The following is a 12710-nucleotide window of genomic DNA, read 5'->3' as shown; positions in this document are numbered from 1 at the left end:
ATTTGAGATACAAACACGTTTTTTTTATGAACGTGATCAGAGAAACAATGAAGCTCGTATCTCAAGGCGCGCAGGCATTCACGCACTCAGGACTTTTTCAGTGACGGGATTGGCTCTCTCCGGTCTCGGGTGGGGAGCGAGAGAGGGAGAGAGGGAGAGAGGGAGAGAGGGAGAGAGGGAGTCCTCTCCTGGGCAGCGTGAGAGGAGGGCACAACAGCAGGGAGCAACAACACCGATCGACCGACTTCACTTCAACTCCACTTGGATCCCAACCAACCACGCCCCGGGGGGCAGGGCGGCAGCATCAACACGGTGGGGGGGGGGGGGGGGGGGAGGCTCGCCCGGCCGCCAGGTGTCCCAGCTTCCGCCATGGAAGCAGCCAGGAGCCTCTGAAGGACGGAGGGAGCCATGAAGTTCGGGAAGAGCATCTGCGTGCTGAACGTCGGGGGGACCCGCTACGCCTTCACCCGCGACGTGATCCGGGATTTCCCCTTGAGGCGCGTCAGCCGCCTCCACGCGTGCGCCAACGAGAAGGAAGTCCTGGAACTGTGCGACGACTACGACCGCGAGCGCAATGAGTTTTTCTTCGACCGCCACGCGCAAGCTTTCGTCTTCATCATGCTGTACGTGCGCTCCGGGAAGCTGCGCTTCGTCCCGGGCGTGTGCGAGCTGTCCTTCTACGCCGAGATGCTCTACTGGGGGCTGGAGAGCGCGCACTTGGACTACTGCTGCCAGAAGCGCCTGGACGAGCGGCTGTCCGAGATCGGGCTCTCCGAGGTCGGGCTGTCCCAGCAGGAGGACGCGAGGGAGGAGGGCCAGGGTCCGGTGGGAGAGCCGGTGGCGGCGACGGAGCTCACCCGGCGAGCCAAGTGGCTGGGGCGGGCGCGCAGGGCGTTCGAGGAGCCCAACTCGTCGCGCGGGGCGCAGCTGCTGGCCACCGTCTCCGTCGTCTTTGTCGTCGTGTCCATGGTCATGCTGTGCGCCAGCACGCTGCCCGATTGGGACACCGCGAAGAGGAACACCGCGGAGGAGCACAGGTGATTTAGCAGACCTCCATTTCTATCGATAGATGAGAAAACGTGTCGCCGAGGTCAGTGTTTGCCAAAGTGCATACGTTGATAACCAAATTGGCACAGAAAGGGGGATCTTATCGTCTCATGTTTGTCACAAATTTACTTAAAAAAAAAAAAAAATCGAGTACATTATTCTACAATGGCAACAGGTAAATAATGAGCAAGTTTAAGTAGCTCCATGTGCTCTTCTAAATGTTTATCATACTGAGGTTTTATTTTTTAAAACGTCTTAATATTATTGTACGTCACTGTGAAATAATGCAGTTTCAAAATTAACACGGCAATGAAGATAAAAAAAACCAACTAAAATAATGACTCATTGAGATGCTTATAAATGTTTTTTAAGTACCAAATACCGGTAATTAAAAAGAGTTTTAAAATGTTAAATGTACATAAAAGTTAAATACAACTGAACAGTATACAGGCAGTGATTCTCTTATGGACCACTAGAGGGAGCCCGTGTCCCACTTGACAGTCAAAAAAGGCTGAAGGCCCCATGCCCTACATTGAACCAAAAGTCATTCATTTGGGTTTCAACAAGTCGCTTTTTGGGAGAATTCCAGGGCTCGCAACTTGTACAAACACTGACCAGGGAATTTGATGACCTTATTCACTAGACTCAACTAGCCTCGTGTTGGCACCTCCATCATTACATGCAAGTGTTGCCTTAATGTCATAAAATGTGGTAAATATTAACCCTGAATATAAACAAAGACTGATTAGGCAATGTGACTTCAATCAATAAACTACACAAGCTCAAATACACAGAAGGCATTCGCTCTCATTTGGACTCCAGTTCGGGTGTCCAAACTTTTTCCTACATCAAAATACAAGAAAAATCAAAGGATGTGAGTGCAATTGACACTCTTCCTCTTTAATTGTACACAATACATAACTAAAAAATTGGCAAATATACAAAAAGATATTTCATAATTGTGATTTTTTTTCCACTATGACTTGAAAAACATGGATGCTACTTTGACTAATGTTTTTCTAATGCCACGACAAAACTACATGTTTGTGCCGCAAAAAATACATCCACCGGGTCGTTGCGCCTTTTACACACACCGCAACAACGAGGCACTCTCTCGCTAACTCAAAGTCCCGGTCCACACACTGGTTGTCAAGTCAGACTTGAGGGGGGAAAAAATCCCTTCCTCTCTCTTCCATCTTTTTCTCTGTAAGGCACGCACACTCATTGCTGACAACGAGGCACTCTAAAGCTGCCACGCCAGCAGACTATCCGCAGGGTGGATACATTTTTGTTGTGTCGGCATAGCTTGATAGCTACCTGCATGTCCACCGGATCATTGTGGCTTTACCACACCGCGACAACGAGGCACTCTAAAGCAGCCTCGCCAGCCCGAAGTCCACACGCCGGTTGTCAAGTCAGACTTGGGGAAAAAAATTAATCCCCTCCTCTCTCTTCCGTCTTTCTCTCTGTAAGGTGCGTGTACTCATGGCTGACAACGAGGCACTCTAAAGCTGCCATGTCAGCAAAATATCAGCAGGGAAGATACATTTTTGGGGTGTAGGCGTAGCTTGATAGCTGCATGTTGCAAAGCAATTTGGAATTCACTTTGCAGGGGCTTCAATGATGCGATAACACATCACCGTGTACTTTGTACATGCTGGAGGTGGATGCATTTTTTGTGTGACTCTTTAATGCCGTTTTGGCCCAATTGTGTTTGCCTGTGTGCTTGCGCTGGGCGTAATTCACTTGCAATTGACTTTACTACTACGTTACTTTCTAATCAATGGAGTAATTGCGCGGCAGGGAACGTGTCACCCTTCACCCCCCTTTCCATACCTCCTTGACTCCCGCTGGGTTCAAATCAAATCCCGGCAATTTTCACGTCCTTCATCTCGGCGGGACGTCGGTCCACTTCCTGTTATCCCATAATTAGCCGGCAGACTGATTGTCTCAACGCCGTCGAGGATAATGTGTCTGTCATTTCCTGTTTACAGGATAGTGGAGGCCGTGTGCATGGGCTGGTTCACGGCGGAGTGCATCCTGCGCTTCCTGGTGGCGCGGGACAAGTGGGACTTCCTTCGGCGGCCGCTCAACATCATCGACGTGGTGGCCATCACGCCTTACTACGTCAACATGGCGATGGCCCGGGCGGGGATGCCGGGCGCCGGGCTGGGGGTTGCCGGCGTGTTCCTGCGCGTGCTGCGCATGATGCGAGTTTTCTGGCTCATGAAGCTGGCCCGCCACTTCCTGGGTCTGCAGACGCTGGGCATGACGCTGCACCGCTGCTACCGGGAGATGGTGATGCTGATGGTGTTTGTCTGCGTCGCCATGGCGATCTACAGCGCCCTGGCACAGTTGCTGGAGCACGGCTTGGATTTGGGCGTGCGCAATCAGGACTACGCCAGCATCCCCGCCGCCGCCTGGTGGGTCATCATCTCCATGACCACGGTGGGCTACGGGGACATGTACCCCATCACCGTCGGGGGGCGGGTGCTCGGGGGCATGTGCGTGGTGAGCGGCATCGTCCTCCTGGCGCTGCCCATCACGTTCATCTACCACAGTTTTGTGCAGTGCTACCACGAACTCAGACTGCGCTCGGCCAGGTACGCTCGCAGCCTCTCGGTGGAAATGCTGCAGTGAACATTTTCCGGACGCCTTGCACAATAGAAATCACGTGAATGAAAGTTCACGGCATGCTCAGTTCCTCAAAAGCAGATTTGCGTTTACAAATAAATTACGCATCCTGTAATTAATGGTTTGCTCCTTTTTCTACTTATTGACGGTGACCGCCCTTTGCACAATAGAAATAAAAAGAACCACTAGAAATAATACACAAAATTTGCGGTATGGCCAGCCATTTTGACAGATCTTTCAAGACCCAAAGAATATTAATAGATTGTAGGGCTGGGTATCCTCAATGCCTTTCAAGATGTCAAAGTCAAGAAAATGTTGGACTTTGCTGGTACCTGAAGGTCTTTGTGTGTCCGAGTCCTTCAAGCAGGAACATTCTGAGGAGAAAACAAACAAAGTTGAACGTGGATTTGAAATTGACAAGCTCCGTCTCGCCCGTTACGACCTCCACAAAAGTGGGCAGTTTTGCAGTGACCATATCCAATGTTTTCGATTTCGATTCACAACAGTTCAGTTCGATTTGATTTAGATTATCTCCCAAATCGATTTGATTCACTTTAGTTCAATCCGATATCGATTAATTATGGAACATCTATTCTTCTTAAATGTAAAGGACATGATTTAAAAAACTTCACATATATTACATTCCAAAGTAATTACAAGTGAATTCAAAGTGATGCAATAGCGCCATCCACGGGCATCTGTTCGCCATTACAATGATTTACAAACCTGACCTTGGAAAAACATACTTGACGGATATAGACGTATGTGGCAGTAAACAGTTGGATTGGAAAAATATAAATTCTCGTGAAAAGTCTGTTTTCAAATTGCCTCTTATAGCGCGAGCGCGTCCCCTCAGAAGCACACAAATCATTATTTATTTAAGACCAGATCAATCTAGTTGTCCCTGCGGATGGTTGTTTACACTGCGTTGCCATGGCTACAATACGTGCATGTGTGTGTGTGTGTGTGGGTGTGTGTGTTGTGGCCTTCAGCCATTCACTTTGTCAGGGGCTGTGCACAAGAGTGATGTCTGACCTAGATGCATTTAGCATGTATGGAGGCGAGGACGGAGGGAGGCCATGCGCACACACAAACACACACACACACACAAACAGGATACAATAAAATATGGAGATGGAATTTGCCAGTTGTAAACAACAAAAAGGGATAAAGAATAAATAGAATAAATAGATTGTGTGTGTTTTTGTTTGTGATTGTGTTAATTCTCCCATTGTCTGCCAATATGAGTGAGTAAGTTTTTTTTTTAATTTTTTGTCTCCACGACAACCTCATTTCAGACACCAGTCATGTGTGTTTGCGCACAAATAGGCCACACACACACACACACACACCATCATTGCAACACAAGCGGGGGTAAAATGACATCAGATGCACGCCAACAAAGGTTGTGACGTTCCATGAATCACGCTGACTGCTTAATGAAGAGCATCATATGTAGCCAAACAAAACAATCCGACACCTCACACGCACAACGCAGCCTCCCGCCTGCATCCCGTCGTCATCAATCAAAGATCAGGCTGGAGTTCATCTCTTTGTATTTAAGTGTCAATTTTTCATCTCTTCCCACGTCGATATTCTTTTCGTCTCTGTCTTGTGCTTTTCAAGTAGCATAAATGTGACTGAAGAGTATAATCGTTACTGTATTTTGGTATTGACGGAGCAGTTATTAGCCTGGCGACAAACACTTTTTTCGCCATTTGTGATGTATTCAGTGGTTTTGTAAAAAATAAAAGCAAATGCTGAGAATCTTGCTGTATACTCCATTTATTGCAAATTGTACCTTTGAGAGCTGAAATTGGAAGTAAACTAATCGATGCCGCTATCATTTTGCCACAAAACTTTCTGCACGATCATAAGCACGGACCTCCATTTACAAGCTAAATTCTAATCATTTATTACCATCAGTTCTCTTCATTCTGTAGAATTTCTTTTGGGCGTTTCTACCACATGTGGATGTTAGACTTTTCATCCAATTCAATTTCAGCCTCTGTGTGTTGCCATGTCAATATAATACACATGAGCATTTTTTGGTTACTCTGATTGGTTGGTCATAGCAAAACTTGCTACACCCAACTTTGAGTATGAAAACAACCTTTGCATTTTAATGCATTTAATAAGTGGTATCTCTGCGCTCATGTTTTTGTTATGTTAGTAGATAAATGTTAATTCTGAACTGCTCCAAATGATGTATGTGGCCCATTTGCGTGCTATTATATTGCTTTTTTTTTGTACTGTATTTGTATTTTCTGTATTTGTGTGGGGGTATTAAGAGATGGAATAAAGTGGATAAAGAGAAGCTGTAAATCAAAATATGTTTATTTAATTGGTAATAGTTTAAAAAAAAATACATTTTTTGCATGTACATTAAGGCAACTCGGTGACTTAATTGCACATACAAATCCAGTTTGTCAGACTCAGACACAATAGCTTGATTTTCTCAAGTCTTTTGGCGACTTACTTTTATTTTGAAAATATTACAAACACCCCTCGGCGGTACTGTGACCCGTTTTGGGCTTTTTGATGGTTCTGACCAAGACATTTCAAAATAAAATACTACCCACGGGTTGTTAAAAAAAACTATTAATCTTTTAAAGAAAGCAAATTGCAAGACCTATTTAGCTTCCGTATATCACATTTATTTATTTATTTATGTAGTACTATGTTTTGTTGCGCAACATTATATACGTATTTAATTGTTAGAAGGCAATTATTTGTCAAACAACTACGCTATTAATATTTTATTTGCGTTTTACTATAAAACACAGATAATCCTAAATTGTTTGATAGTTTTTCTTTTTATTTCTTTGCCGGCCCTCCAATAAAAACGGCAAGACTGAGTCATCTGACCATGACGTCACTTTCCCTCGACGCCCGAAGCAGGAAGCCCTTTCCACCGGGTGGTTTTGTTGTGACCAACGTGTCCGCGCAAAAATGTACTACAAATTCAGCGGTATTACACAGAAGCTTGCGGGGTCTTCCTCGTCGACGGCCTACGTCCCCCAGGTGAGCTCTCCAAGTCGGCGCACGACTCAAAAGAAGGACGGTCGCGGTTGGCGCGGTGACCTTCATGGCGCGGTGCTCGCTTGCGACCGTGCCTGCGTGAAATGCGAACATCTTTGTCAAACATCCACGTTGCGTAATCGATTCAAACGGAATATATTTTCTTTATATACGTTGAATTGGGGTGAAATGGCATAATCAGTTTCATGTTTAACCCTTGATAATGTATTGTTGACTCAACCCCCCCACCTTCGGGTTTAAATTATCCTGCCGGGTTGCATAATTACACAATGGAGCATTGTAAGTTGATTTGTCTACAGTATTTCTATCCTGACAAAAGCCCTTCGTTTAACCTTTCCCGTCCACCTTTTGTTGCTAAAGGTTATCTCTCACCAACTGGCTTTTGTGTGATTTCAAATTCAATACCGAGCAGACGTGTCCTTGTCATATGTGACCTTTTGATAAAGCCTCCTTGCCTGTTCCTCATACACGTTATTACATGATTGTGGCGGTACTCAATTTAGCGGTACCATTTGCCTTATTACATATATATTTGAATTTGAACATGAATGCCAGAAGGTGTTCTTGTCAAGCCAAAATGCCAAATGAAGAATTCAGCCCTGTACAATGCATGATCAAAATCATAAAATATCCTACTTTATATAGTGTGCCCTCGACTCTTTAGGGATTTTTTTTTGGAGTACCGTGGCTTATTGCACAAACAATACGAAAGCCACCACATAATAATCACATTCATAAACGAGCTGCCGATGCCCACAACTCACGCTAGCGGGCTAGCCAGTCAACAGCCAATCAACTCTACACTCTCTTAATTGACACCCACGTCACTCACCAGGCCAGGCCTTACCTTTTTAAAGCCATACACATTCAAAGTCACAGACACTACAGTAGGGCGTGAGCAAGGCATCCCAAATTGGTAAAAAAATAATAGCCGCACATCACATGCATGTTATTCTGTTTAATAACGCAAAATAAATTATCATCCTGTTAATACAATCGGCTAATTGATACACTATTTAGTAGGACCTCCTGCAATTTACATCTCTAATTGTTTTGACTACTGGCACTTACACATTATATTACAACAAACCTTTTAATTCAAGGAACTACAGAAAAAGAGAGAAGAGTGAAAGTTACCAGAATCTGAGGTGGGAAAATGGTTGATCCAGTTTCCGCAGGTTAGCTTGAGGTTTGACTGCATGCTGTGGCAGCTGTGAAGTTGTTGCATCTTAGCACCTTCATCTTGGCGCCCTTGCACACCGTAATTATCACCATTGCATGCAGGTCATGTGACAACTTCATTATTTTAGGAACACAAATGCTGGCACTTGGCTAGAAAAACTCTTTTACAATGTGGCCTAAATTCCATAATGACAAGATGGACGCTCATGTTTTTCTAGTTTATCGCTCTAAATATGAAACAGATGTGCGGCTGCTATGCTAGTGTAAATTTGTTTTTAAGTAACCCCCCCTGAAATGCCAATTATAAATCACCATTCATCGCGCTTTCATGTTTGTATGCCACATTTAATTCCCCTGCCTTATACGCCATTTGCTGACACACACGCCGCGTAATCCGGTCACCTCCCCAGGCTGGAGAGATTCGCTTGAATTTCAGTGTCAACGGCTTAAAAAAGTTGTTATTTTTTATAGCTGCTCTCTCATCTGCTTTTTTTCTAGTCCTGTGTGGAAGGTAACACAGCAGACTGGCAGAAGGGAGAGTTTGAAGTCAATCCGCAGATTTGTGGGCTTCAGGTGTAACAATGTTTTACACTGGAGACTCTCACTGATGCACGCATCTCATTATCTGAATGCATGAAGCTGCAATGTCGTCCTAAATTGACGTCAAAGTGCCTTCGGGCTTGCATTGCCGACCTCACGAGGCCAAACCTGAACTGTGATGTTTACAATGCGAGCCCGAGGGCACTTTGACGTCAATGTCGGTTGACGGCAGAGGGGGCGGTGTAAGGCCTAAATGGCAGCCCCCTACGGTGGATGAAAAAGGATGGATTCATCTGCTTAGTTCTATTTCCACAAATGCAATAATTTACCAGGATACCGTGTTTAATACTGTCTAAGCTGCAACACGCGCACACTCTTGCTACAAGGTGCCTTATAGACATCGTGACTTACTGCTTTGTCCATTCATTGCGTAGGGATTGAAACCAGTCATACCGGCCGAGTCGCCATCCATGACCTTTGCCGTGCCCACCAAGGTGGTGTCAGATACGCCGTCCAAGGTGGAGTACATGTTGGCCAACAAGGTGCCACACTTTCAGATGATATTCCAGGTAATCCTGTTCTCAAAAAGCAACACGTTTCGGTACAGTTTTCTTTTCCATTTGGCCCTCGCGAATCAATCACAAGCGCACCACCGAGGGGGGGGGGGGGTGCAATCAATAACACAAGCGTAATTAGAGTATCGATGTTTCACTCTGATTGCAACAACTTTATTTCATTCAAGCCAAGAAACGTTTTGCTTTGTTTTTCATTGTATATTTTTAGAAGAATGACGGCATCCCCGTCTATCTGAAGCGCGGCCTCCCCGACCGGCTGCTGTACCGCACCACCATGGCCCTGACCATAGGGGGCGGTCTCTACTGCCTGGTGGCGCTCTACATGGCCGCCCAGCCCAGAAAACGGTGACCGCCTTCACCGTAACTGATCCTCACTTGACACTTTTTTTCGCCCTGATTCCACCCAGCTGCCCGGTTCAGTGCAGTTTCGAGTTGTATGACAATCAACTCACGGAAAAAAACAACAACGCACGCCGTGTTCTTGACTGCCAAAAATCGAATCGTGCCGAATTGTTCCGCTGGGTGGAAACGGGGCTTTTGACTTGTTGCCACTCAAAATGTCAACCCAACGATGAGCCTCCATTTTTCTGTCTGTCATACACCTGGGAAATATTAAAAAAAAAAAACAATTTATCTCGCACAAACAAAACAATGTCAAATTTTCTTTTGTCCAAAAAAAGAAATTTAATTGAATAAATTTTAAGGGAAAACAAGTACGTCATTGTTGTTATTATTTCTATTTCAAATGTGATCAAAAGATGGATTGGATTCATATTTGGTAGCAATCTGGTCAACTCCCAAAGTGGCGTCGGTTCAGGTATGTGATTCAAAGCACCCCCCCCAAAAGTCGCCTTTAAACCAAAAGGCCAGCCCACTGGATTTGACTGTATAGCATCATATTTGATTTGTGCATTTTTGCACACTGAATGCTAAAAAAATGTAATTCTTCCGAAGTGTGACTCGCTTCCTCCCATCGACAAGTTTAAAGCAAGCACTTGGCCATGATGTTTGCATTGATCTTCGGGCAAGGTCACGTGACGCAGCTTTTGAACAACAGGTGGTCTCTGCTGAATTAACTTAGCAGCTTAGTCCTCAGTAAACACCGCCTGCTCGGCTCACGCCTCGCAAATGGCACTTCCTGTTTGTCTACAGTGTACAGTATTGTAATTTCCTCCTCTGGTGGTGAATAGGTTGAATCAAACGCCAGATATAGCTGAAAGGAAAACAGTACGTGCCTAAACTTGTCTTATTATGATCAGTTGTACAAAAAGCCTAAGGTGAGGGAAGGTGCACCACAATATAAATGGAGGTAATTATAGACAGACAACACATAGGCAGGCGTGACGTACTGCAAGGCCAAAGGTCACATTTAATCAATTCATGTTTCATGTCGCATTGCGCGCAGAAGTAAAACTGAACATCTGCCTGTAGACACTTGACTGAAACACTTATTTATTTTATTTTACTATATTTACATTTATTTCACAGCTAATACACAAGAACTGAATTAAAAATGAATGATGAAATTATAACCCACGGATGAGGCTAATGCAGTATTTTTTTCGAATACAGAACGTGATTAAACATGTAAAAGTATACACCGTCTGCCATCTAGTGGAAGAACTTGTAATTGTTCTGCCTGCCACAATACATCGCTGGGGATATTTGATGAACGGTTAATAGCAGTTTTGTTTTCAAACCCCAACAAATCCCTGTAGATGGCGACGTTGAACCTCGAATTGTCACATGGAGTATGAGGGAGAGAAATGCCAACAAGGAAGGCAGAAAAAGTTTAGGCACCTCACACTTGCATGGTAAATGTGAGCTGTTTCATATACTGTATCTGTAAATAAGTTATTTTGCCATCTAAAGTCTTGCTTTATAGTTTAAAGTGTCACAAACTAAAAACTGCTGATTACCAAAGAATGAAAAAAATCTAGACACTAAACGTTTTTTTTTCTGGTGAAACAATAGATAGGTCTTGAAGGATGAGTCCAAATGCTCTCAAACAGCTGACGGTGAACGAGTTCAGAGGTCACACTTAATTTAGTTATTTTTTTTCTACTTCAATCAAGCGGTAAGCATGTTTCATACACACACGCAAGTCAAATTGTGATCAGCACAAAGCAAACCGTCAACCAAGAAATGCTTTGTGACTGGAAAAACCTGTATTTTGGCTCACCTGTGAAGCCCAGGTACCACTATTCTACGCAAAAAGCCTCTTCAAATTCAAGTCCGACCTGTTTGCGCAGACAGGAAGTCAAAACAAGCAGCCAAGCCAGGACAGGAAGTGAGCGAGAAGACGCCGAGCGAGGTTACACTTCCCATTTGTCTTCTTCTGATCAGTCTCACACCATCTTACATTTTACAAGGCGGTCATATCACACCCCCGCCCCCACCCCGCCCCCTTCCACTCGTTTGCTTACCATGCTTCATTAACAGTTGGAGTGTCGTTGAAGTGTCGTGTTACCGCACGGCAAACATGTTGTCATAGCTGCAACAAAGGTAGCCATTGTTACCGCAAAACAAGACCGCTCAAGTGGGCTGTGGTGATGCAAGAGGGATAATAAAGAAGATGGAGGGTCTCCAGGATGGAAAGTGTATCTTGACTAATTGAAAGAATATTGTGTTTTGAGTTTGCCTTTTGAAGGAGACCTGGAAATTGCAAAGGTTACACAAAAATGGCTGCTTCAAAACAAAATGGCAGACTTCCTAATGTGTCTTTTTTTTTTTTTTTTTGCAAGCTTCTCAAAACGTTTTTGCGGGTCTACTTCTTGATAGACATGTTTATCAAATTTCTTGTTGCTAAGTGGAGCTGGAAATGGCCATTTTAAAGAAAAATGTCTGACTTGCTGTGTCTTTTTTTTGGCATGGCTTCTTGACTTTTTTTGTGTCTCTACTCTCGACTACCAAATTTTGTGAAATTTACATCTGGTTCAGTTTCTGGAAATGGCCAAAAAAAAACTCCAGTATAGCCACTATAAAGCAAAATGGCTTTTTTTTTTGTGGCTTTACTCTCAATATACTACCAAATGTTGTGTTTCTAAGTGAAACTCGCATCCGGGACTAGATTTTCCAAATTTGAGCCTCTGGGAATGGTCCAAATAACTCTAAAGTGGATGCTATGAAGCAAAATGGCTGACTTCCTGTGTCTTTTTGGACATGGCTTCTTGAGACTTTTTTTTGTGGCGTCACTCTCGATAGACTTGACTTCCAAATTTCATGTTGCTCAGTAAAATTGGCTTCTGGAGCTGGATTTTCAAAAATTTGAAGAGTCTGTGGAAATGACCATAATAAAACTATAACATTTCAGTTTCAAACCAAAACGTTGGACTTCCTGTGTTTTTTTTTTTTTTTCAAGCATGGCTTTTGAGACTTTTTGGTGGGTCTGCTCAAGATGGATATGTCTACCAAATTTCATGTTGCTAAGTAAAACTGAATTTGAGGGGTGAATTTTCAAACGATTCCTGGGGAAGGACCCTAAAATGTCTGCAGGCTTATTTTTTGATAGAAAAACGTGTGCAGAAATCAGGTGCTACGAAGTAGCAGAATCCTCAATTAGCCTCTTGAGCAGCCAATCGGAACAAATTGATTACAAATATTACTGTAGCATAATTACACTTTATTACTTAGCCTTTACCATATAGGCTACCAACATCTGAATGTTTTTTCTTCTTCACCTTTTTGGAT

At 44.0% G+C, this 12710-nt stretch overlaps 2 protein-coding genes across 2 annotated transcripts; both read left to right on the top strand.

The window, feature by feature from the left end:
* Positions 1–347: 347 nt before the first annotated feature.
* kcng3 (potassium voltage-gated channel, subfamily G, member 3) lies at positions 348–5448 on the top strand. The gene is made up of 2 exons (XM_086064501.1): positions 348–1037; positions 3042–5448. Exons 1-2 carry the CDS (start codon positions 409–411, stop codon positions 3685–3687), a joined length of 1275 nt encoding a protein of 424 aa, XP_085920627.1. The 5' UTR covers positions 348–408; the 3' UTR covers positions 3688–5448.
* A 1118-nt stretch (positions 5449–6566) lies between these two features.
* On the top strand, positions 6567–9736 carry cox7a2l (cytochrome c oxidase subunit 7A2 like). Its single transcript, XM_086065045.1, has 3 exons — positions 6567–6705; positions 8880–9014; positions 9229–9736. Exons 1-3 carry the CDS (start codon positions 6634–6636, stop codon positions 9367–9369), a joined length of 348 nt encoding a protein of 115 aa, XP_085921171.1. The 5' UTR covers positions 6567–6633; the 3' UTR covers positions 9370–9736.
* The last annotated feature ends 2974 nt before the right edge of the window (positions 9737–12710 follow it).

The sequence above is a fragment of the Leptonotus elevatus genome, chromosome 20 (genome assembly GCF_054856555.1).
Source record: "Leptonotus elevatus isolate MCC_2025b chromosome 20, RoL_Lele_1.0, whole genome shotgun sequence".
Lineage (NCBI taxonomy): Eukaryota > Metazoa > Chordata > Actinopteri > Syngnathiformes > Syngnathidae > Leptonotus > Leptonotus elevatus.
This window is presented reverse-complemented; position numbering and strand designations above follow the sequence as displayed.